Raw genomic sequence first — 26547 nt, forward strand, 5'->3', positions numbered from 1 at the left:
AAGAGAGAGATATCTTTTTCATCAGGGCTGGGGGGAACATTGGGAACTGGGATACCAATTCCGTTGAGCTCACTGTGTCTAAGTAGGTTTTTATATACATGTATCGAATGTATCAGCCGTCAAGACAGTTTAGCCAAACATGTTGAATATGTATTCAATAGAAATCTGCTTATAATCTCACATAGTAAACAACAGACTCGTGGTGGGGGTTAAATGTATATGATGTGTAACAGATCATAAACCAATGCATTACCTCTACAGGAATCTTGGAGAGCATGGGTTTCCTAGTCGAAGGGAGCTTGACCACAACAAATCTAATGCAACCGTGTCCATACATACAAGTACCTCGTCTACAAGCATAAAAAGCAAAAAGTACGAGTTTGAGTACATATACAAAAACTGGATTCTACCTACCCACCACCAACAGATGTCTTTTTGTCAAATCCCATCTGCTTAATGAGAAGAGGTGGGTGCAGTTGCTATAACAATTTCTATAGCAGTACTTGATTTCAAGTCATGATTAAAATGTTCCATTTACTTCATATACAGACCCCTTGACTTTTCACATTTTGTTCGTTACAGCCTTATTCTAAAATGAATTCATAAAAAAAAATGTATCCTCAGCAATCTTCACAAAATACCCCATACTAACAAAGCGAAACAGGTTTTTTAGAAATATTTGCAAATGTATTACAATTTAAAAACAGATACCTTATTTACATAAGTATTCAGCCCTTTGCTATGAGACTCGAAATTGAGCTCAGGTGCATCCTGTTTCCATTGATCATCCTTAAGATGTTTCTACAACTTGATTGGAGTCCACCTGTGGTAAATTCAATTGATTGGACATGATTTGGAAAGGCACAGACCTGTCTATAAGGTCCCACATTTGACTGTGCATGTCAGAACAAAAACCAAGCCGTGAGGTCGAAGGAATTGTCCGTAGAGCTCCGAGACAGGATTGTGTCGAGGCACAGATCTGGGGAAGGGTACCAAAACATTTCTGCAGCATTGAAGGTCCCTAAGACCACATCATTCTTAAATGGAAGATGTTTGGAATCACCAAGACTCTTCCTAGAGCTGGCCTCCACGGCCAATCTGAGCAATTGGGGGAGAAGGGCCTTGATCAAGGATGTAACTAAGAACCAGATGGTCACACTGACAGTCCGAGAGTTCCTCTGTGGAGATGGGATAACCTTCCAGAAGGACAACCAACTCTGCAGCACTCTACCAATCAGGCCTTTATGGTAGAGTGACCAAACAAAAGCCACTCCTCAGTAAAATGCACATGACCCCCACTTGGAGTTTGCCAAAAGGCACCTAAAGACTCTCAGACCATGAGAAACAATATTCTCTGGTCTGATGAAACAAGATTGCACTGAATGCTAAGCGTCACGTCTGGAGGAAACCTGGAACCATCCCTATGCTGTGGGGTGTATTTCCGTGGCAGGGACTGCGAGACTAGTCAGGATTGAGGGAAAGATGAAGTATTTTCTTACTAGCACGGATTTCGCTGATAGCTGCTTTTATGAGGAAGGTTTCACTTGAAATGACTCTGATATGTGAGCTCTGAGAGGCCCTGGTGTGTCAGGTAACAGCGCTGATTGGTCCTGTTCTGTAATGTTACGTGTCAGAGAGGGCCTGTCTATTTTCTTACTAGCACGGATTTCGCTGATAGCTGCTTTTATGAGGAAGGTTTCACTTGAAATGACTCTGATATGTGCTTGTTATACCAATCTTAACGGAATGTGCTGATTGTAAGTCAAATGTTAAAATGTAAATAGTGTGTTTGAGGGGATGAGTTTCAGCAKGGTGAAGCACAGAATATAATTACTCAAGACTAAAATGAAAGGTGATTTGTAGATCAGTGGTTCTGCACAGTCTGACTACAATGTAGTTGATCTCAAACACACAGCAAGTCAGGGAAGGTAACAAGCTCCCCCMACACCCTTAGACAAAACAAACTACATCAGCCATAATAATCTAGTCTAAGCAGTATTTTTAACAAATCTAGTTAATTTGCACACATGATGGAAAATGTTGCCATAATACAGGTTTATAATACGGCTATATTAAGTTAGGGTTACCTTATGGAAATAAATACTAGCCCGTATCATAGCAACACAAATATATTTGATTGAAAAAGAAAAACCGCTGCACCACTCAGGAGAACCAGGTTAAGGCACTGCATCGCAGACCTGGGTTCATATTCCGGGCTGTGCCACAACCAGCCATGGCCTGGAGTCCCATAGGACGGYGCACAATTGGCCCAGTGTACAAAACATTAGGAATRCCTTATATTGTGCACYSCCTTTTGCCCWWARAACAGCCTCAATTTGTGAGSGCATGGACTCTACAAAGTGTTAAAATGTCCAGCWGCGTTGCAGTTCTTGACACAGTCAAAACCGATGCGCCTGGCACCTACTACTATACCCCGTTCAAAGGCACTTCAATATTTTGTCTTGCCCATTCACCCTCTGAACAGCACACATACACACTCCATGTCTCAAGGCTTGAAGTGGATTTAACAAGTGAAGTCAATAAGGGATCATAGCTTTCACATGGATTCACCTGGTCAGTCTATGTCATGGAAAGAGCATGTTTTGTACCCTCAGTGTATTTTGTAATGTCAAGCAGCTACATTACCTCTGATTTCTTCTGAGAGCCTAACACCATCTTATTTCCAGCGGTGGTTTGCTTCGAGTCCTGGTTCTGCTGATCATCTGTCCCTTTCTGTTTGTCCTGTCTGGTCTGGTTCTGCTTAGCATTCTGGTTCGCATTCTGGTCCAGGTTCGTCTGCTTTGAGTTGGCCACGTCTTTCTTGTTCTTAGTGCTCTTCGCGTCAGCAGCCTTTGGAGCTTTCTGGACAGCGGTCTTTGCGTCAGCGGTCTTTGGAGCTTTCTGGACAGCGGTCTTCGCGTCAGCAGCCTTTGGAGCTTCCTGGTCAGCGGTCTTCGCGTCAGCAGCCTTTGGAGCTTCCTGGTCAGCGGTCTTCGCGTCAGCAGCCTTTTTGGAGCTTCCTGGTCAGCGGCGTCGCGTCAGCAGCCTTTGGAGCTTCTGGTCAGTGTCTTTGCCGATACCACTGAGGCTGACTGAAGAGGGATGGTGGTGTGGATTTGCCAGCCGAGTCGGGAGATAGGCAGGAGTGTCATTCGGAGCCGACTTGGAGGTCTGTTTTGTAGGTGACTGAGATAGGTCTCTTCTCTTCACTGCTCTGTTGATATTTCCTGCGGCAGGCTGGCTCTCTGCGCTGGCCTCGGCTGTGATGAGGCAGTGCTTGGAGGATCTTGATTGTCAGACGTGTTCCCAGATGGACTGACTGTACTGGGTGCTGCTGATGATGCTGATGCACTGGCTGGTTTATCAACTAAGGCAGACATGTCATGAAGTGAGTTGGGTGTCTTCGTCCATGGTGCTGGCATCGCTGTCGGAGGACTCCGCAACTTCCTGTTTCCTGTTATTCGCATGGCTGCCCATAAGGGAGATGTCAGACAGGTCAGAGGTCAGCTGGTCAGAGTCCAATGACGCAGGGCTGCCGTCCTTCTTCTTCTTGGTCCTCTCTCTTTTTTCTCTGATTGAGCCAAAGGTTGAAAAAAGAGACAAAATCTTTAGTATATCACTCTTCCCTCAAACAACATTACTTACATTTAGTGTTTATTAGGATGCCTATTAAGCTGTTGCAGGAGCAGCAGCTACTCTTCCTGGGGCCTACAACTAGGTGATCAGTTTCATATACCTGGACAGTGTTATTGACACAGCTTAGTGACTGATAAAACAACATCTTCAGGTAAAAATATTTTCAAACACAGTATAATACATTTTAAAAATCTGAAATTAGAACGAGGAGTTCTCAAAAACATGTTGGTTATTATATCCACCTTTTTCTTAGGGTTGCTGTTGGGCTCTTCATTGGGCCGCGTTCGGAGAAGTGTTAGTTTCCCGGTTATTCAGGGTTGACACATCACTCTCCATTTCTGTCTTCTTCATTCACACTCTCCAGTGTGTGGTCTGCATTTGAAAAACAACAAAAAATCATCAGTTGCATTAGCGCTTGTGAATTACATTGTCACTTGATCAGAATTCCCTCAGTTGGCTGGTAGGCAGCCATGATTTCACCTCAAAACATGTTCTGCACGTAAGCAAATTTCAGGTCTAGTAGCACAAACTTAACATTGTGAAAATTCTGTGCAACTTCTGGCGCGGTTTACTGTGAACACTGAGGCTTTACTGCTTTAAGTTACAGTTAACAATTGAGAAAAATGCATCCCATAACATTTTACATGGAAATAAGCTGTTCTATCATTCAGACTACAGAAGCAGCAAAATGTGGGTTGTTCAATGTAGGCCTACATTCATGAGGACGAAAAGAAACATGCAGGGCTTGACATGAACCTGTTTATCCACTTGTCCTTCAGACAAGGAGGTGGCTGAAAATGTTGTCGTGTTTGATGCAAGAAACCACTTTACAAAATACAACTCATTATTATTCCCATTCCATTAGTACAGAGAATCAGACAAAATAAGCTACGCTCTGCCTACTTAGCTGATTCAAGACCATTTCAAAATACAACACTGCCCCTTTAAGACATTAAAAAAATGATCTTTACCTGACTTGATTTTCAAAGATGGCTAGAAATGCACACATTTTGTGCTCTTGTAGGAAGCAACCACTCCCCATTGTTGACTAGAAATTAGCTATAACTGGGCTAATAACTCACTAGCAAAGAATATGAACAAATGTGCACAGGTGGCTACATGCAGCTCTCGCTTTGACTTCTAAACAAGCATATCTACTCAAGATAGCTCATGTTGTCCAGTTCTAGGTGAATTGCACAGATCCATATATGTCATGGCTATTTGCATTTAGGCCTACTACAGCGCTGATTGGTTATGACGCACTGGTCTGTGTAGAGTAAGGGCCTGAGTTCTGCATGTCAATGCAATCGAATCCTTCTCCAATGTGCACTGCCTAAAAGAAAATCTCTCGCACTAACTCTTGCATAGTTCATTTTGTTTCGGTATGTTACATTGAAAGTGTCTAATATAGTGTTGATTTGAGCACAAGTCCCACAGCAGAGTGAAACGTTGATAGTGTTAACTAAAGAGGAAAACTCTAGAAAGTTGAGTGAAGTTCAATCTCGTGCTTCTCTGTGCGCACTGGTATTTCATCTGCATGGCAGTAAGAAGGGAGCTGCGCACAGCTTAGAAGGAACATTGGTGTAGGCTATTGGGGCTCCCGAGTGGCGCAGCGGTCTAAGCACTGCATCTCATTGATAGAGGCGTCACTACAGACAGCCTGGTTCGAATGCAGGCTGTATCACATCCGGTCGTGATTGGGAGTCCCATAGGGCGGCGCACAATTGGCCAAGCTTCGTCCGGGTTTGGCCAGTGTAGGCCGTCATTGTAAATAACAATGTGTAATTTGATTTATTTAACTAAGCAAGTCAGTTAATAACAGGCTGACTACACCGCTTGTTGCAAAATAAATTTAGAAATCTATATTATTAAATTATTGTACCCACACATCTCGCGCACGCCAACGAGCGTCTGCATTGCCATGGGCTAAAATAGAAGTCAGTTCTATTTCTGACGCAGATCGCGCTGCAAGTCCTGCCTCTCCCATCTCCTCATTGGTTTATAGAAGCAGGTACCCATGTGCCATCTCCTCATTGGAGGACGAACGAGGTCAGTAGCGGTAATGCACCTAATTTATGAAAGTTGCCAATCGCAATATAAAGTCAAGTGAAGAAAAAGCCTGGAAGGAGGAGGGATGACTAGAAACGATTCGGGTTGACCGTTTATGTGTGGATTAATTGGCGGAGTAGAGGACCTTGTGCATTTCAGGTAAAATAACAACCCAATGTTTATATCCCAGAGCAAATTAGCTAGCAAGTGCAAGCTAGCTAGCTAAATTGCCATAATGTTTAATGCTTTTCAACCTGTCCCAAATTAATATAATTGGTTCAGAGTTTGTTTTGATATTTTAACCTGCGTGTCTGATTGTGTTTGGTGTGGGGGACAAAATCATTTATGCACGATGGCAGCCAGTTTGGGTTCCGTGTTAAGACAAATTCTTATTTACAATGACGGCCTACCCGGCCAAACCAAATGACGCCGGGTCAATTGTGCGACGCCCTATTGGACTCCCAATCACGGCCGGATGTGATACAGCCTGGAGTCGAACCAGGGACTGTAGTGACACCTCTTGCCACGAGAGCAGTGCCCTTAGACCACTGCGCCACTTGGGAGACCTTAACTGACTTGCCTGTTAAATAAAAGGTTAAATTAAAATATATATCCCCTCTTTCTTCATTCACCATTACAGTTGTAAAATAAATCATAATTTGATGGAGGTGTCGTATTATTTGCATACTGCATCCTGATTGGCCATATGTTAATGTGGGAATGTAGGGGTTCATGAGGAAAGCATCTCTCTCTCATGTGGCTTGCAATGTGAAGTTACAATAAATGTGCCTTCATAAAGATACACAGTTAGTAGTTATTTTACTCACTACAGACAAGTTGATTACATGACAGGAGGGTCAGTCAGAATTTTTTTTTTTAATGATGACTGTATAAGGCAATTCCACGATAACTGAGTGACAATGAGACAGATTTTTCAGTTTAAAATGTATGTCAAACAAAAACCAATGATTGCAAAGTAAAACAACCCATACAACTCTAGGCACAATGACTACTTTTAACAATTTCCACAGACATTTTTTACAAAAACCCATTTACTTTCTTCAAGTAAAACAGTAAGAACATTTATTTATATAACATAAATTACAGGGCAGTACTACCAGGCTCCTTGGTGACTGGTTGTGCAGATAGCTGATGGCCACACTGGCTGCAGAATCTAGCCGTTTTCTCAAACGCAACATGGCCACAACCTGTGCACTTCATCTGAAGTTTCATGGCGCTTCTTATTTCAGAGGGAACACTGTTTGTATCTGTATGACACAGAGCTCGGGACCAAATATTTAACTTTCACTTAAACGTTCTTGAATTTCAATAAATTGTGATAAACAACTAGCCAGCTAAAGTATAGCCACTTCCCTAAACTAAAGCCAGTCAAATATTCTAGGATCCGTTTTGTGGCAGACAATAATAACTGCCCCAAACCATACATACATACATACATACAGTAAGTTATCTTCAGTCCAGGCTATAGCTACTGTTAACGTTATGGCTCTAGTCCCAAACATATTTTTTCATGTAGCTAAATTAGTTAGCTAACTAATGCAAGCTGCATGATTGAACTAGAAATTGCTTTTCCTTCATTAATATTTGTATCAAAGTAATTATAATATATAACATTGCAACCGAGCTAGCTCCTGTTTACCTTGGGAAAAGCCGAAAGTTGTCAGTACAGTACAGTAAGTACAGTGTTGGTGTTCCTGAATGCTCAAACGCTGCCCACGCCCACCCGCGATTGATACATTATCCAATCCCAAACGAATCCTCTGCTACACTCGCGATAGCCACTTCCTCTTTCGTTTCTAGAGAACTACACAACAGCCTAGTGCTGTATAATTAACTAGCCAACTTTATTACAATTGACAATGCAAAAGCTCCTCGGAAATGACGATGAAATGCACTGACATTATCAATAGCAAGCTTTCTACTAGCCTGCGCGGCTTCTGGCTTCAGCCCTAGTTGCTGAACATGCATACTGACAAAGAGTAGAATGTTACCTGAAACGACTGGTACCCAGATAGCGGCTAACTAGCTAAAAAAAGCCCGGCCACAGATTAATATTAACATATAGCGTTAAACGATTGCAAATTAATGTCAAACCCCCGTCACCGATATGACAATTTACAGCAGTTTGTTCTGTATTGCTATCTGACATGTAGATAATTATGACATGACACCAACCATGCACTGCCTCGATTCAAGCAGTTGCCATTTAACTAGTTTGGTAAATAGCCTACACAGTWGTTAGCTACTACTAGCTACGTAGTACACCGTGACCTAGCTAGCTAGCCATATTAGAGTTGCCCGGCATAGCCGTCCACACCATCTGACCTAAATGCTAGTCTCTTCGCTCCGGGAATGTSGACAGGTCTCCCGGAGCGAAAAGCCTACCTCAGTGCTAAAGTTAGCTAACGGTAGGTAATTGAAAATAGCTTTGCTACTGTATACATTTACCTGTGTTTGTCACACGAGAGTCTGTTGTTTTACCATTCCACGAAATGGGTGAAGTAGAATTACACTTTCGTTTTGTGAGAAATGGGCGTCAACAAGCTAATCCGTGTACACTGTCCAACTATTATATTCAGTGAGTTCCCAATTTATCACATGCATTGCAAGCGAGGGCAGCTGCATGGTGGGGGTTTTCCGAATGACATTTTTCCGAATGACATGGCATGTTCTTGCCCTTAAACTGTCCAACTGTAAAGGTCATATAATGTTTTGACATTGTTCTTTCCCYAAGTGAATTAATAAAGGTTCATAATCAAGAACTGATAGCARCTGCTGTATGTTTGGGCCCCCGTGCCCATTAAAGCAAACTTTTCTGGTTATTTGGCATCAACTTGCATSCCAAGTTAAATGTGCAATGCTTTAACCACCTTTAAAAATTWGCTTTTTTTGTGCAATTATTGAATCAGAATTTGGCAGGGTTAATTGAACCATTGCAACTGTTTTGACTGAAGCAACACCATTTCCAACTAATGKTCAATTGAGTCAACATGAATGAGATGCAAGGTAATAAGATATCTGACTTCATTGCATCAACATTATAATAACAATGTATTTTTGAGGCACAAGTCCTCTATTGTAATGGTGAGGGTGAACACTGTGCAGCATCCACTTATGACAGCTGATCTCACAGATCAGGCTTCTAGCCCAGGGATTTCCCCATACACCCAGAGTGGATGGGGGTACTCTGTGTACAGCTCCCCCAGACGTTTTTCTCTACAATCACTGTGACTCAGCTGTCTCTACACCACCCTAGTAGGCTACTACTACTGCTGTACCTCCAGCCAAGTGGCCAGAGCAGGCTCTAAAGTGAGAACGTTGCACAATGCTGGCATCATATTACAGTAAATCTAGAATACAGCTTGGCTGCTCGTCGACTGAGGGTTGGCAATGATGGAAAGTGAAGAGGAGTTTTTGCAACGAATAGACATTGATTTATTAATACACCTATTACTAGTATGGAAATCTGAAGGGTGACTGAACATTGCATCTTAATTGTGGGCAATTCCATGATAACAGAGTGACGCTGAGACTCAGATTTTTTACTTTAAAATGTTTGTCAAACAGAAACCAATGATTTGAAAAGTTAAACAAACCGTACAACTGTATGCACAAGGACTACTTTTAACAATTTCCACTGAATATTTTACAAAAACACATTTACTTTAAGAACAGTGGAGATGCAAAGTTTGGTAATATAAGTGCTGTTTGTGCTGTCATTCTTTTACTGTCATTCGAGTACCAGAATGATGGGGGGATGAGGGTGGGGGACGAGGGAGAACTAACCTAGCTTTGTGTTCCCCGCATAACCACATGATGAGTTATCGAAAGAAGAGATTGACCAGGTTCTTTCGCCTGACATCAGCTGGACAGCCGGGCCGTGGAGAAGATTCGTCAATCTGCTCGTCTGAATGGAGCTTGGTGGTCCAGCTAGACGCCATCCTGCAGTGTCACGAGGCACAGTAAGCAGGGTCAGTATTTATAAAGCATGTCAGAGTGTTAATGCTGGTCTAGGATCAGTTTTATTTTGGATCATAATGAGTAAGATATATGTGACAGGGAGGGACCTGATTCTAGATCAGCACTCCTCTGAGCGCTTTATGAATACAGGTCCTGGTCTTAGGCAAGGTCATCACGGAGTAGTTCACCAAACCACCTCCATTACTCATGTATGCAAGGGAAAACAGGCAAATCAACAGGGCACAACATTCAGAACGTGACAGACGGTAGTGTCTTGTACCCAATTGAAAATATCCTCTTTCCTTGCTTCAGCATGATGTCATGAGTCATATGTTGAGTCAAGTCCATTCCAAACATTTGCATTTTATATATTTTTTCAGAATGTGAGACTGGACTTTCTGTGAGTTGGAATAGTAGACTACACAAGGCTCATTTAAAAAATGTGTTTGTTCATCAGCAGTACTACTACTCTATGTCAGTACAGATAGTCGATTGGCCCATGTCAGCTAACATTTCTTACATTGCTAAGTTTGTTTAGCGGCCACTATCTCAACTTGTTATCATGGCGAATTATCTACTAGGGGACCCCCATTGATTTGTTTTCTCACTCTAAAAAAACTGCTAACATTTCTTACACCTGTGTAGAATTGGTGGAATTGCAGGGCCCTCATACCACCCTCATGGAGTCTGTTTCTGACCATTTGAGCAGACCACACAATTTGTGCCTGCTAGGTCATTTTGCAGGGCTCTGGCAGTGCTCCTCCTTGCACAAAGGCGGAGGTAGCGGTCCTGCTGCTGGTTGTTGCCCTCCTACGGCCTCCTCCACGTCTCCTGATGTACTGGCCTGTCTCCTGGTAGCGCCTCCATGCTCTGGACACTACGCTGACAGACACAGCAAACCTTCTTGCCACAGCTCGCCTTGATGTCCATCCTGGATGAGCTGTACTACCTGAGCCACTTGTGTGGGTTGTAGACTCCGTCTCATGCTACCACTAGAGTGAAAGCACTGCCAGCATTCAAAAGTGACCAAAACATCAGCCAGGAAGCATAGGAACTGAGAAGTGGTCTGTGGTCACCACCTGCAGAACCACTCCTTTATTGGGGGTGTCTTGCTAATTGCCTATAATTTCCACCTTTTGTCTATTCCATTTGCACAACAGCATGTGAAATTTATTGTCAATCAGTGTTGCTTCCTAAGTGGACAGTTTGATTTCACAGAGTGTGATTGACTTGGAGTTACTTGTGTGTTTTTAAGTGTTCCCTTTATTTTTTTGAGTTTTTTTTACTTATAGACTGTAAAGTATAATGGTTAAGGATAGCTATAAAGTACATACAATGAAGTTAAAGTACTTTTTTCTGCAGTGGGCTAAATCAGGGTCACAGTGTTTCTTGGTAGTCTTAAATAAATCTACTTTGAAACAGAAGTATACGTCACACACATGGTTCTGGGCTTAAGAAAAGAAGACACCTGCACCATGTCAGATATAGAGTTGAAATGTATTCCATTTTGCATCCCAATATTACACTTTATATACATTATAGAAGACTGAAATATAACCAAACCATCTTTAAATAGAACACCGGAAATAATGTTTATTAATTATGGAATTATTACAAATATTAACATTCTACCAATCAGCGTGCTTTTGGTCGTTTGACTGCAGGAAAGTGTTTTAAATTAAATGAAGTAAAATGCATTGCCAGATGCATATGACTGGGTGAATACATTGAAAAAGTAAAACAAAAAGAAACAATGTCTCAATATATTGGAGTCTTTCTTCTTATGTAATATTTAAATGAGTGGACTGCAGATATCCAAGGTGGCCATCTGCATTGTCTCAGGTGTACTGCAGATATCATAAACTCTTTCCTCTGTTCACAGCTGTGAGTTCATTCATCATGCAGAGGCTCTGTTCTGACCTCTAGTGGAGTCTTATAAGATCCTCAGGGTCCATTGTGTGAGGTTCCCCATCTCAACTTGCCTGACAACTCAAAGTAACTGAAATCTTCAGCCGTTCTGTTTGCTACGTACTTCAGTCAGACTGACAGCGTTGAAGTTGTTTGTGGTGACGTCAAAATGAGGTCATCAGCAATTGGATCATCTCTAATCAATCAGAGTATCAAACCCAATGAGAATTTTCAAAGCGCCATTGAAGGCTTCCACCATTTTAATGTAAACAACTGGGTGGGACTTCCAACATTTATTGGCTGATCCCTCCTGGTGGCCATGTTGGATATGTCCAACGCGGTCATCAGGAGGGATCAGCCAACCTGAAGAAGAAAATTGACTACTTCAAAATGAAGATAGCCTCAATGGTGCTGCACATGCTGTCACAGACGCTATAATGTAACGAGTAAAAAGTCCTCTATCTATGCGCTTTACCCACGTGTGTTCTGGCTCTGGCCCAAACCATCGGTTTCTGGGACCAATCAGAGAGGTTAGAATGTGTTTGGATTCTAGTAATTGTCAGGAAGGTACTCAGATCCAGACTCAGAAGACCACTCCGTGGGTGGGCTAGCGTTTGGTCGAGCAAGGAGTTTGGTTAGCCAGGCAACATCTCAACTACTGCCTGAAACCAAAATAAAGTCTTAAGAAAGCTCAAAGAAAGTATGAATGGGCCAATGTACACTGTAAAACATCATTTCAGAAGTAAAAACGAATCTATCTGCCTTATGTTTACGGTAATAGTACTGCATGATCATAATGTTTGTTGTATTTTAAAACATCAAGGCAATAAAGGCTACGCTTAGACAGGCAGCCGAATTCTGATCTTTTAACATCAGATCTTTTTCAGAGCTGATCTGATTGGTAAAAATACCAATTCGTGAGGGGGAAAAAAACAATTTGGGCTGCTTGCTAAACGCAGACAAAGTGACAAAGTCTTAGTTGAGATGTGTTACCTGAACGCACGCTGTAGATGACTGGGTCATCCTGAGCCTGTTTCCCCCTGGGAGTGGGCCTACAAACAAGAACACAGTCATTATCATGGTTGTGGAATTCTATTGTTGTTATCATTATAATTTCTATTATACAAATCATTGTGCTAAAGACTGTTTTTACTAGGTCTAAAAACATGGCTGTAGACCATTAGAATATGAAGAAGTGTTGTTTTGCAAAAACAACATTAAATTTATACGCAGGACTGTCATTGCGACGGTCATTGTCCTTGTTGCAGAGAGGATATAAGAGGTTGGTACCTGGATACTACACTGTAGAGGTCCTCCTTGGCTTGTTGCTCCTGAACATGTGGAAACAGAAACACACGTATTGTTATTGGTTATCACAAGAAAATCTAAAGAAAATTGTCATATTAAGTGGATTTTTTTAAAGTAGCTTTCTTACCACATAGAGCTGTAGATGGCCGTAGCTTCCTCGTTCTGCTGTTGTCTTACACGAGGACGTGAACACAAACACAGTGCAGTTGGTTAAGGTAACATCACCTATTGATTTGTGTATTGTTTAATCAATTATCACTTTACTTACATGTTTGCCTTTTGCTTGGTGTTGGTGTGCACTGTTGTATAGGTGACGTCATCCTGTTGAGATGGTTCCTCTCTCCGCTCTTCTGTCAGGCTACAGTCTGACATGGGGCTGGTTACATGCACTTCTGTGGTCTAGACACAGTGAGATAGAGACACAGAAAATACTGGCAATGCATTTGTGAACAGCAGAACTTTCTGCACAATAGTTTTTTTTAACTCTGGGCAAAACAAAGTTAAGCTACAATATTTCCACTTCCTTATGTAAATGATCACACTTTCACATCAATTTCCTCTGTGAATCAGCCAGTACACTTGCTCCAACCCACACACAGACATATACAATTACGATCAATGCTGGTTGCAGTATTTTCTGCTTGCATCTCTCACCACGAACATTGTGGGTGTTTTTGTGGTGAAGACTCTAGGCATGCTGATGRCTGTAGCATAAATAGTGACTGCTYGCATGTCCTGTACATGTGATAGCTGTGCCAMACTGTGCTGCAAATGCATTGRGTTCATACATTGACCCTGCATGACTATCATCATCACAATTAGTTTGAGGATAAGAATGTAAGAATTATTGTGTGGTTGCAACACAAAAGCACAAATATGACATAAGTGTATAGCTGAAACAAATAGCTGAAACAAATAGCCCGAAACAAATAGCTCAAAACAAATAGTTGAAACAAATAGCTCAAAACAAATAGTTGAAACAAATAGCTCAAAACAAATAGCCCGAAACAAATAGCTGGTAACAAATAGTTTAAAACATATTGTCACCCGTGTGTTCTCTTCTGTATCTGATTTTGGTGCTGTAGTCTTTTTCCTGAGGACAGAAATAGGCAGCATGATTATGACTAATTTAGAATGCAAAGTAAATCAGCTAAAGATATTTGTTTGAGGAAATAGTGGTTAAAACCTACCTGTGARCAACAAGATGCCAAGCGACCATAGGCACAACGACAATCATTGGCACTACAGCAAGAACTGCAATAAGTATTGTGAGTGTCACAACTTTCATCCCCTTTGCATGCTCTGCATATGAACACAAAAGCGTTATCATTTAAATTACWTTTAAATCACTTAGCAGACGCTCTTATCCAAAGTGACTTAMAATCAGTSCATTCATCTTAAGATATCTAGGTGAGACARCCACAYATCACAGTCATAGTAAATACATTTTTCYTCAATAAAGAAGTTATAAGCAAAGTCAGTGCTATTAGGAAAAGACAAGTGCATWTGTTTYTGCRTTTAAGTTGWTCAGATTTCTGATTGCTAGAAAATGTTATTGTACTTACCTTTGACTTTCAGAGATAGAATAGTGGAATTCTGTCTTCCATGCTTATTGCTGACGACACAGAAGTATTTCCCACTATTACCAGTGTGAGTAACATTAAACTGTAGCTCAGCCTGAGATACCATTTCCGACACTGCTCCATCTATTTTAAACCAAGTGTAGTTCAATGTTGGGTTAGTTGCTGCTGCAGGTCAAAGTACATCACTACCTCCAATACTTCAGAGACGGCCAGACTGAGACTGAGGTATTCCTAGGGCCATCTGAAAGAGATCAGACCACATCATCTAGTTGTTATCTTACGTCAGTGGCTTTTTAGAAAACAGTGTTATTGTTGATAAAACCTTCCTTTACTCACATTCACATTGACCCTGAACCTCAGAAAGTGGCTATTGTGATGCTTTGGAGAACATGAGTAGTTTCCAGAGTCTTGAAAGGATATGTCACAGAGGTAAAGAGTTGAGGACTCCTCTTGCAGGGTTTTCCATTCCTGAACCACATAACTGCAGATGAACAGTTGTTCATACAGGTCAGATTCACACAATCCCTTCTTTATTGGTCCGTGTTCTTTGGGTGTTGCCATCGAAATGATCACTCTAAAAGTGAAGGGGAAAAACGGTAAATGTCCTAGTCTATAGACAACGCAATAGTGAGCTAAGCCCATTTCACGTTGAAGCAAATAAGGAAAACAGACTTACCAGAAATATTCACTTTTGCACCATCACTTCCCGTCCACTTGCCGCCGTTATTAGTTCAAATCTGAATGCATATTCTCCACTGTCTCTCTGCTCTACTTGGTGGATTTGCAAAGAACAATTTGAACTTTGTTACCAACATACTCAAATTTGGTGGGGGATGAGTTCTGTTATTACTCTCAGTGATGAAAGGGCCATCAAAAAACTGTTTCCTCCCTTGACTCCACATAACCTTTTCCACTGTAAGGTTCTTGTTAACAGGCATCTCAGGATAGTGATGTGCAGAAGAATGACAGCAGAAGAGCCTCTTACTGCACAGACATCTTGATATACCACAAGCCATTTGGTGCACAAAACCCCTAAAACAAAATAATGTTTTATTGATTTACACTCACCTATGTATTTACAGTGCCTTGCTAAATTATTCAAACCCCTTGAATTCCTTAACATTTTATTGTGTTACAAAGTGGGATAAAATGTTTTGTCATTTTTTCTTTGTCAACAATCTACTCAAAATGCTCTGATGTCAAAGTGGAAGAAAATATATATTTTTTAAGATTAATAAAAATCCACAACTAAAATATAGTCGTTGCAAAAGTATTCAGACCTTTGTTTAGGCAAGCCTACATGAGTTCAGGAGTAAGATTTGGCTTAACAAATCACAATAGTTACATGCAGTGGTGGAAAAAGTACTCAATTGTCATACTTGAGGAAAAGTAAAGATGCCTTAAAAAAATTACTCAAGTAAAAGTGAAAGTCACCCAGTAAATTACTACTTGAGTAAAGTATTTGGTTTTAAATATACTTAAGTATCAAAGTAAATGGAATTGTTAAAATGTATCAAAAGTAAAAGTATAAATCATTTAAAATCCTTATTAAGCGAACCAGAGGCACATTTTCTTGTTTTTATTTATTCTGGATAGCCAGGTGAAACTCCAACACTCAGACATACTTACAAACCAAGCATTTGTGTTTAGTGAGTCCGCCAGATCAGATGCAGTATGGATGACAGGGATGTTCTCTCTATAAGTGTGTGATTGACCATTTTCCTGTCAAAATGTAACGAGTGCTTTTGGGTATCAGGGAAATATATGGAGTAAAAGTACATTATTTCTGTAGGAATGTAGTGAAGTAAAATAAAAGTTGGCAAAAATATAAATAGTAAAGTACAGATACCCCAAAATAACTTAAGTAAAAATACTTTAAGTACTTACTTAAGTGCTTTACACCACTGGTTACATGGACTCACTCTGTGAAATAATAGAGATTGACATGATTGAATGACTAACCCTTCCTCTGTACCCCATACATAGAACATCTGAAGATCCCTCAGTCAGGTATTGAATTTCAAGATTCAGATTCAACTACAAAGACCAGGGAGCTTTTGGAAAGCCTCATAAAGAAGGACAGTGATTGGTGGATGGGTAACAATAAATCAGATATTGAATATATCTTTAAGCATGGTCAAGTTAATCATTATGCTGTGGATGATGTAATAAACCACCCAGACACAACAAAGAGTTGTCCTTCTGAACTGAGCTGCAGGACAGGAAGGAAACTTTTCAGTGATGTTACCATGAGGCCATTGGTGACAGTTACTGAACTTGAAGAATTAGGAAAATAATAATGGGCTACTATTTCACAATCCAGGTGACTAAAGCTCTGAGAGTAGATGATCCATAGTTGTAATGGCTGTCAAATGTGTTTATAACATGTATTGACTCATGGAGATTAACACTTATGCAACAACTATATTTTAGTTATTTAATTATTATGAAAAAATTTAATTTGAAAAAATCCACTTTGACATTACATGTTATTTTGTTTCGATTGTTGACAAAGTCAATAAAATAAATGTTAATCCCGCTTTGTAATACAAATCCAAGGGGTATGAATACTTTTTCAAGGCACTGTATTTAAACAGTGAAGCTCTATACTCCAGCATTTGGGTTTGAGATCAAATGTTTTATGTGAGTTGACAGTACAGAATGTCGCCTTTTATTTTCATATTTTTTACAATTTAGAAATGAATGCACTTCATGTATCTAGTCCCCCCATTTTAAGGTGTCAAGTATTTGGACAAATTAATTTACAGTGCAATATTGTGTCATTTTGGAGTGACTTTTTCTTATTTACACTTTTATTGCAAATAAGAATAGAATATGTTTCTGAACACTTCTACATAAATGTGGATGCTGCCATGATTATGGATAGYCCTGAATGAATTGTGAATAATGATGAGTGAGAAAGTTACAAGTGCACAAATATCATACCCCCAAGACATGCTAATCCTTACAATAACCGGGAAGGTTATCATTTTTTGGGGGGGTATGATATTTATGCGTCTGTAACGGTCTCACTCATCATTATTCACGATTAATTCAGGACTATCCATAATCCTGGTAGGATCCACATTAATGTAGACGTGTTTAGAAACATATTCTATTCTTATTTACAATAAAAGTCTCTGCAAAATGACACAATACATTGTATACCACTAATTATACATGATACATATAATAAATGACTTCCTAGTGTTATATTTTTGATTTCCTTCRTTGTTCTTACCAGGCAAAATGAGTAGAGACAGAGCCATTTCCATACAGATGGGTTGTGTCAGCCCAACACTCATCTCTGTAGCCAAACAGCAATCTCTCTAAGGTCCTTCACTTGAGTCACAGTTCTTAATACAGCAGTCAAAAATGCAGAGTGAACCTCAGTCCTCTAGTTTAAAACACAGACGTTTTGTGTCAATTCATTTAGGGGCTTGGAGTTACTCATCAGGAGCTGCGTTGCAAAAAGGCAAACTGTCTTTGCAAGTGTCATCAAAAGACAAAAAGTCTGGGTGTATCAGCTAGCTAATGAGCTGAGTGAGAGTCACCCGTTGACATCAGACAGTCGCCGCAACCAAATCAGGTCATTTTACCACAGGCACAACGTGCCACCTACAGTGCCTTCAGGAAGTATTCATACCCCTTGACTAATTCCACATTTTGTTTTGTTACAGCTTGAATTCAAAATCGATTAAATCAACAACAAAAAATGTCACCCTACACACAATACCCTATAATGACAAAGTTAAAACATGTATTTAGAAATGGTTGCTAATTCATTGTAAATCAAATACAGAAATATCTAATTTACATAAGTATTCACACCCCTGAGTCAATAAATGTTAGAATCACCTACAGCTGTGAGTCTTTCTGGGTAAGTCTAAGAGTTTTGCACACCTGTATTGCACAATATTTTCACATTATTCTTTTTAAGCTCTGTCAAGTTGGTTGTTGATCATTGCTAGACAGCAGTTTTTAAGTCTTGTCATAGATTTTCAAGCCGATTTAAGTCAAAACTGTAACTTGGCCACTCAACATTCAATGTTGTCTTGGTAAGCAATAACAGTGTATCTTTGGCCTTGTGTTTTAGGTTGTTGTCCTGCTGAAAGGTGAATTTGTCTCCCAGTGTCTGTTGGAAAGCAGACTGAACCAGGTTTTCCTCTAGGCTTTTGCCTGTGCTTAGCTCTATTCTGGTTCTTTCTATCCTAAAAAATCCMTAGTCCTTGACGATGACCAACATATCCATAACATGATGCAGCCACCACCATGCKTGAATATGAAGAGTGGTACTCAGTGATGTCTTGTATTGGATTTGTCCCAAACATAACATTTTGTATGCAGGACATAAAGTACATTTCTTTGTCACATTTGTTGCAGTTTTACTTTAGTGCCTTATTGCAAACAGGATGCATGATTTGGAATATTTGTGTAATGTACAGACTTCCTTCTTTTCACTGTGTCATTTAGGTTAGTATTGTGGAGTAAGTACATTGTTGTTGATCCATCCTCAGTTTTCTCCTATCACAKCCATTGAACTCTGTAACTTTTTTAAAGTCACCATTGGCCTCACCCTCCAAAGTGTRATTAATAACTTCACCATGCTCAAAGGGATATTCAATGTCTGCTTATTTTTTGTGCCCTTATGTGCCCTTCTATGGGAGGCATTGGAAAACCTTGCTAGTCTTTGTGGTTGAATCTGTTTGAAATTCGCTGCTCAACTAAGGGACCTTACAGATTGGCCTCTGTGGGGTACAGTCATTAAAAAATCATTTTAAACATTATTACTGCAGAGTGAGTCCATGCAACTTTTTTACTCCTGAATTTATTTAGGCTTGCCATAACAAAGGGGTTGAATACTTATTGAAACAAGACATTTGAGCTTTTCATTTGTAATTAACTTTGATATGATGGGGTAGTGTGTGTAGGCTAGTGACACAAAATCTCAGTCAATTTAACACAACAAAATGTGGAAAAAGTCAAGGGGTGTGAATACTTTCTGAAGGCACTGTAAGTMATTTCCACTTATACTGTATGTTAGCCACGAACAGAGACCTGTGGAGGTTGAGGGCGTGACCCAGATTGTACCCTCTGCTCAGGGCCAAAAAAGTAGGCTGCCAATAACAACTTCTGCTGGGGTCCAGACCAAATAAGGAGAATATTGTTACACTGAAGTGATTGTGTGTGATGTTGTACATTGTCCACAMGGTGGCAAACTATTGTGTATGACTCACATTACCAGAAGTAAATTATTMCCAAATCTATGCGTTATTCCACACAGAAGATTTATAGAATAAACCAACTATATGAACATGCGCCATACATTTGTGAAACCAAAAATGAATATTAGCAAAACAGAGAATAGTTTATACTATAATTGAAAAAACTCAAACTGAGAAATATATATATATATAAAAAAAAGTTTACCGTAGGCTATATGCTAAACTTCACAATGGGTTTCCAATAAAATAAAAACATAACATATTAATAAATATATAGGAAACTTGAGCAACATTGTGAATTGTAAACCTTGTAAATCATCAGAAAATGAAAGTGGTTAATGTGCTGTGTGCAGAACCTGACGTTACTACTCTTCAGCAGTTGTATGAACTGATACATTCGCTTAATCTAAATGAAACGTCAGATYATGTCTGACACCACACCCCCCTTCAGACTCCACAAGCCTACGTCCCTGGCTCTCCAACGCGTAAAACGGATCAATCCACACAASATTCTATCAAGCGGAATATGAATCACCCACTCTATCGTAGCCTAGTTGACGAAATTTAAATACGATCACGAGGTCACTATATAAGAGAGGACAGTAAGAAAAAAACATATACCAAGTTCTCATTGAGGTGAAGTTATAGGGAGAAAGTTAAAGGAGCGCGAGAACTTCACACAGTGKTCGACATGGAGAGGTCCGTTAAACTTGCTTTAGTAAYTGTAGCTATTTCCATGCTGGTTTCTTGCAACCCAACCGAAGCGTGGTACAAGCAAGTTTCCGGCCCAAGCTACTACTCGGTGGGCAGAGCTTCGGGTTTGCTGTCCGGGATSCGGAGATCACCATATGTTAGGAGGTCCGAGACCGATTCGGTGGCGGACAGCGGAGAGTCTACGGTGAACAGCATCCTCTCGGAACCGAGCAGTCGACTGAATTCGGTCCTTAAATCTATGGTAAGAGGTTATATTTTATGTTCAATTGAGCAATGTGCATTGGAAACAGGCTCTTCCTGTGGTGCGTAAAAGTGCTTAAAGGTGCGTAAACATTGCACAGGGCACAGAACACAAGAATAATCAAAAGTAGTCCAATTATGTTTTTTCTTTTGGTAGACTATTATATTTCAAACAGTTTTGATACCCTGAAACTGGATCATCATGGAGCTGTCCATTCAGCACCAGCGCACCACCAAGTAGCCTACAGCCTCATTATACAGTCAAGTTTGGACTAGATTAGAAGAAAACTACAATAAATCAAAAGGACATATTAGAATCAGTTTATAGTCAAATTGTTATTTTCAAAATCCAAATTTTGGGGAAATGAATCTCAAACAGCCAYAAGTCTTGAACATCAACGAACTTTTTCATAATTCGCTTAATGTTGCATTATGTTGATTAAAATGTCTTGTTTTTTTCAGCCTATTTGTATCAAAGATATCACACCGAATCTGCAGAGCTGCGAACTTGTTCAGGATGGTTCAAGGTTATTTCAATGTAAAGCAGACGTGTTCGTATCGCTCGACTCATTGGACTGTGTGGAAGCATGATCAGCACCGCGAACGTGGATGGACTGATAATGATCGATGGAACAGAATGTTTCTTATTTTCACAAATATGGCACAAATGTTGTGTGAAAGTCTGTTTTAGCATACTGTCATGCGCAGTCTGACTACCCCTTCCCCTAACGGGTAATAGCCAATTTGTCTGTTAAATCATATTATGTAATGCATAGCAATGTACATATGTATTAATTTATTTGTTTAATGAATAAATACATCTTATATTGCACTCAAATTATTTTGCCTTTATAGGTCAAAATAAATCCTGCTTCACACATTTGTACAATTCTCACCCAGACACCTATTTGTATGTAAATGTTAAGACACATTTTAGTTAACACAAATAGGCCATAATGCAAACCACTCAAGCTTGGCATACATCTGCCGCTATCTTAAAATAATTACCAAAGTAGGACGGTACATTATTTTATTGAATTAAAACACTTAAATGTCAACACCAACATGATTATTGAAATAGTCAAAATGAGGAATGTCCATCCATATTAACTTAGCTCAGTCCTTTAAATCCATGATGACAATAAAAATGAACTAAGGATTATAGCTTTGAAAGTCCTGAGCAACTAAATTAAGTTGGTTTTACAGCTCATAACAGTAAAAATAAATGCACAAAACACAATGACAGTTGTCTGTAGTTATGTAATATTTACTATGTTAAATTATATAAAAACAAATATCCATCAATAAAATCTAGAAAGTGTCTTTAAGGCACTGATGCAGTCAAATGCACCCAGGTCAGGTTTTATAGCAACGGGACCACCTCCAAGTTCTCCTTGACGATGGTGTCCATGACGATGTGGAAGACCACCCGTACGTTGTGGGTGTCCGTGGCGGTGGTGTAGTGGTGGAAGACAAGCTTGTTGGGGGTCTTGTTGCAGGCCACAAACATGGCAGTGATGTGACGCGAGGCAGCATCCACGTCCCAGTCGGCTCCTGTATAAGGGGATGTAGCAGAGAAGTCACGTCAGTTCAGTGACATATACCCAATTGAGTCAAGTATACAAGTTGAATTTCAAGGTCAATCTCCCACAACTTACTAGCCATAGGGCAGTTTGGGCAACTGCCTGATGGGCTGGTCCATCTTCAGCCCATGTTTTAGTACATTTCGTTTTTTGTGCTGTGATCATTTGGCTAATGAAGGGGGCCTCAAAAAAAAAAAAAGCCGGTGTTACAAATTCTATAGTTACTCTATAGGCCTGTAGCTTATTCCATATCATCATCATCAACTCCATCACACGGTTACAAAGACTGACTCTGGTACAAGAGCGCTGTAAGGAAACATGTTAAGTAGCAATCATGCGTCAATGGGGTTTGCTGTCCTAAAAATGGAAAACGGTGAGTGTCTGCTGAGCCTTGCTCCTAGAGAGTCCCTTAAAATCACAGTATTAGCTAGATGTGTGCATGTTTCAAAATCATGGACACGTGAAAGGTTTGAAAAAAATCCAGTGTCTGGAGATAAATGTCTCATTTAGGCATGATGACCTGAAACTCAGTGAACAAGTTTAATGATGTTCCGTGACAAGTTCACGCAAAACAACTTGGTTCTTATAGAGTGGAAAAACAGAGAGAACAACCCCTGCAGCTCCACTGAATCACCTCCATGTTAATTACCACACCTCCAGTTCTGAGGGATGAGAGTGAAATATGGAAGACTGTTACTGAGCCCTGAGGACCAGAGAGGCTGTGTATAAGTGATAATGATAACCCCCTGGCAAGACATTCTGGCTTCTGAGTGGCTGCATCTGAAATGGTACCGTATAGACCTCTGGTCAGAAGTAGTGCACCATGTAGAGAATGCACTTTGAGACGCTGCCATTGTCTTGTATCTAGATACTCCCATTGGGAATGCTATGAGTAGGTTTCCCCTCATGATGCAGGGGAAACTGCAGTAGTTCCAGTCTAAAGAATGTGGCAGCGTAAACCGGAATGTGGATACTGGATGTATGTTCGAGGGGGATTCCCATAGAAAACACAGTTACACAAGAATGCCTGCAAAGAAGGGGTTCTCCATATGAAGAAACCAGTCCCAGCTTTAAAATGACAAGCAGCTTGTAAAGCCTTTCTAAACACTACATAAATGTATAACGTATGTCATGCTGTATAAAGGGTTCATAAATGTATAACGTATGTCATGCTCTATAAAGGGTTCATAAATGTGGCATAACTGTGTGACACCCACCAATGTCAAATATGCCATAACCCACTTAATTACAAACCTGTGCTTTATAAAAAGGGTGGCATAAGCACAGCTTAATAAATCATTCTTCACAAAGCATTTGTAACCTTGTCATGCATTGGCAATGTCAGGATAGTGGGTTTGATTCCCGGGACCAGCCATATGTAAAAAATGTACACACGCATGACTAAGTCGCTTTGGATAAAAACGTCTCCTAAATGGCAAAAATATTATATTTCACTAAAAACTTCCAGGATGGCCCAACCATTTCCCCTCTTGGTACATAGCCAATATTGACCTCAACATTCTACAAAATGCTGTGCTGCAGGATGACACAGGCTCTAAAGTGCTGTCATGCACAGAAAATGTTAGTAAAGCCTTTTAAAACTACACTGCTCAAAAAAATAAAGGGAACACTAAACAACACAATGTAACTCCAAGTCAATCACACTTCTGTGAAATCAAACTGTCCACTTAAAGCAACACTGATTGACAATAAATTTCACATGCTGTTGTGCAAATGGAATAGACAAAAGGTGGAAATTATAGGCAATTAGCAAGACACCCCAAAAAAGGAGTGATTTGCAGGTGTGACCACAGACCACTTCTCAGTTCCTATGCTTCCTGGCTGATGTTTTGGTCACTTTTGAATGCTGCGGTGGTCTCACTCTAGTGGTAGCATGAGACGAGTCAACAACCCACACAAGGGCTCAGTAGTGCCGTTCATCCAGGATGCACATCATGCGAGCTGTGGCAAAAGGTTTTGTGGTCTGTCAGCGTAGGGTCAGAGCATGGAGGCGCTACCAGGAGACAGGCCAGTACATCAGGAGACGTGGAGGAGGCCGTAGGAGGGGCAACAAACCAGCAGCCAGGACGCTACCTCCGCCTTTGTGCAAGGAGGTGCACTGCCAGAGCCCTGCAAAATGACCTCCAGCAGGCCACAAATGTGCATGTGCTGCTCAAACGGTCAGAAACAGACTCCATGAGGGTGGTATGAGGCCCGACCTCCACAGGGGGGTTGTGCTCGACACCCAGCACCGTGCAGGACGTTTGGCATTTTGCCAGAGAAACACAAGATGGCAAATTCGCCACTGGCGCCCTGTGCTCTTCACAGATGAAGCAGGTTCACACTAGCACATGAGCACATGTGACAGAGTATGGAGACGCCTGGAGAATGTTCTGCTGCCTGCCAACATCCTCCAGCATGACCGGTTGCGGTGGGTCAGTCATGTGTGGGTGGCATTTCTTTGTGGGCCAGCACAGCCCTCCATGTGCTCGCCAGAGGGTAGCCTGACTGCCCTTAGGTACCGAGATGAGTCCTCAGGACCCCTTGTGAGACCAATATGCTGACACATGCACATGTGGCCTGCTGGAGGTCTGTTTGCAGGCTCTGGCAGTGCACCTCCTTGCACAAGGCGGACGGTAGCCGGTCTGCTGCTGGGTTGTTGCCCTCCTACGCGCCTCCTCCACGTCTCCTGATGTACTGGCCTGTCTCCTGGTAGCGCCTCCATGCTCTGGACCCTACGCTGACAGACACAGCAAACCTTTTTGCCACAGCTCGCATTGATGTGCCATCCTGATGAACTGCATACCTGAGCCACTTGTCGTGGGTTGTAGACTCCGCTCATGGCTACACTAGAGTGAGAGCACCGGACAGCATTCAAAAGTGGACCAAAACATCAGCCAGGAAGTCATTAGGATGAGAAGTGTCGTGTGGTCAGCGCACTGCAGAATCACTCCTCTTTTTGGGGTTGTCTTGCTAATTGCCTATAATTTCCACCTTCTGTCTATTCCATTTGCACAACAGCATGAGAAATGTATTGTCAATCAGTGTTGCTTCCTAAGTGGACAGTTTTGATTTCATGAGAAGTGTGATTGACTTGGAGTTACATTGTGTTGGTTTAAGTGTTCCGCTTATTTTTGTTGAGCGTGTATTTCAAATTTGCTAATTCTGATTTTTGTTTGTCTTCCAAATTCCTAAATTTTTTTCCTGGTTTTCCCCAGTTTTTTTTTCACACTTTATACAAAAAAAACTGAACTGCTTAAAACAATGCATAAACAAGAAATTCAGGGGGGCAACTTTAGAGCTCTAAAATATATATCATAAAAACCAGACATATACAGTGCCTTCGGAAAGTATTCAGGACCCCTTGATTCCCACATTTTGGTAGTTACAGCTTTATTCAAAAATCAAATGTGTTTTTCCCCCTTGATCAGTACCACAGGACAAACCAAAAACAGGATTTAGAAATGTTTGCTAACCCTGCCACTGTCTTGCGACTTCTCTTTTCTCTTTTTTTATTTAATAGGATGTTGGGCGGAGTCGGGAGGATGGGGGGGGGGGGTCGTCAGCGGAATGGGACACACTTGTGCTCGTATTTATCCCTGAGACACACCCACCTTTTCTCCATACATCAAGGACACTCAATCCACACACTTGTTTTTGGTTGTGGCATTTGGGGGCTTCTGTGTTTATTTGTTTTGGCACCTCTCAACACCCCTCATTATCTATGCATGCATCCACTCACACCATTGTTACTTGGATATAGTTTACTTTAATAAATATATGTTTGTTATTTCTGTCATGACGTTGGCCTTTTGGGGGAGGTTTATGAGCCCCATAAATACATTTATCCCCTCTCTACCAATGTGACTATTGAAAATCCCTTTGTTAACATAGAGTCTGGGAACATCAAAAGGTGGAAAACGGAACCCTATTTCGGTAATCTAACCAGTTGAAAATATGCGTTGGTACTTAATGAATATGATGTCAGATCAGTTGGCGTCAGACATTATTACTGATGATAGGACGACAAACTCTTGGAAAGTCTACACATTCTAGTTATCAGATTCACATGGAATTGTTGTGCAATTAAAATGTTTAAATATGAAATGTAATTTTAGCTTCTAAATGAGATAATTGGTTTTCATGAGTGAACTATGCTCAACTCAGTGGCCCCACCCATGTGAACAGACATCGGTTGTAAACTATGAAACACAGCCCTCTCTACCAACCCTATATAAGCCCCTTTACGAAAATGTAACTTCCTGTTCCAAGGACGTGAGGACTTGCGGTCCCCGCGTTAAAAAGAACAAGGTCACCTAC

General features: G+C 40.8%; 2 protein-coding genes and 2 pseudogenes across 3 annotated transcripts; 1 reads left to right on the forward strand and 3 right to left on the reverse strand.

Annotated features, from left to right (window-relative positions):
• The window catches only part of LOC112074477 (E3 ubiquitin-protein ligase rnf213-alpha-like), a 54489-nt pseudogene extending 45961 nt beyond the window's left edge, over nt 1–8528 (reverse strand).
• A 3672-nt stretch (nt 8529–12200) lies between these two features.
• Nucleotides 12201–14735, reverse strand: LOC112074478 (uncharacterized). 2 transcript variants are annotated; one of them, XM_070440553.1, is made up of 7 exons: nt 14448–14735; nt 14073–14184; nt 13930–13975; nt 13151–13281; nt 13017–13047; nt 12865–12913; nt 12201–12626 (listed from the first exon to the last, which is right to left on the reverse strand). In XM_070440553.1, the coding sequence occupies exons 1-6, from the start codon at nt 14569–14571 to the stop codon at nt 12872–12874; spliced, it is 486 nt and encodes a 161-aa protein (XP_070296654.1). In that variant the 5' UTR covers nt 14572–14735; the 3' UTR covers nt 12201–12626; nt 12865–12871. The 2 variants fall into 2 exon arrangements, with proteins under 2 accessions (XP_070296654.1, XP_070296653.1); XM_070440552.1 differs by having other exon boundaries at nt 13017–13054; nt 14448–14732.
• Nucleotides 14736–20284: 5549 nt separating this feature from the next.
• Nucleotides 20285–21327, forward strand: npb (neuropeptide B). Its single transcript, XM_024141648.2, has 2 exons — nt 20285–20645; nt 21107–21327. The coding sequence occupies exons 1-2, from the start codon at nt 20382–20384 to the stop codon at nt 21233–21235; spliced, it is 393 nt and encodes a 130-aa protein (XP_023997416.1). The 5' UTR covers nt 20285–20381; the 3' UTR covers nt 21236–21327.
• A 340-nt stretch (nt 21328–21667) lies between these two features.
• LOC112074481 (guanine nucleotide-binding protein G(o) subunit alpha-like) overlaps nt 21668–26547 on the reverse strand; it is a 29447-nt pseudogene continuing 24567 nt past the window's right edge.

The sequence above is a fragment of the Salvelinus sp. IW2-2015 genome, unplaced genomic scaffold (assembly GCF_002910315.2).
Source record: "Salvelinus sp. IW2-2015 unplaced genomic scaffold, ASM291031v2 Un_scaffold2650, whole genome shotgun sequence".
In the NCBI taxonomy this organism is placed as follows: domain Eukaryota; kingdom Metazoa; phylum Chordata; class Actinopteri; order Salmoniformes; family Salmonidae; genus Salvelinus; species Salvelinus sp. IW2-2015.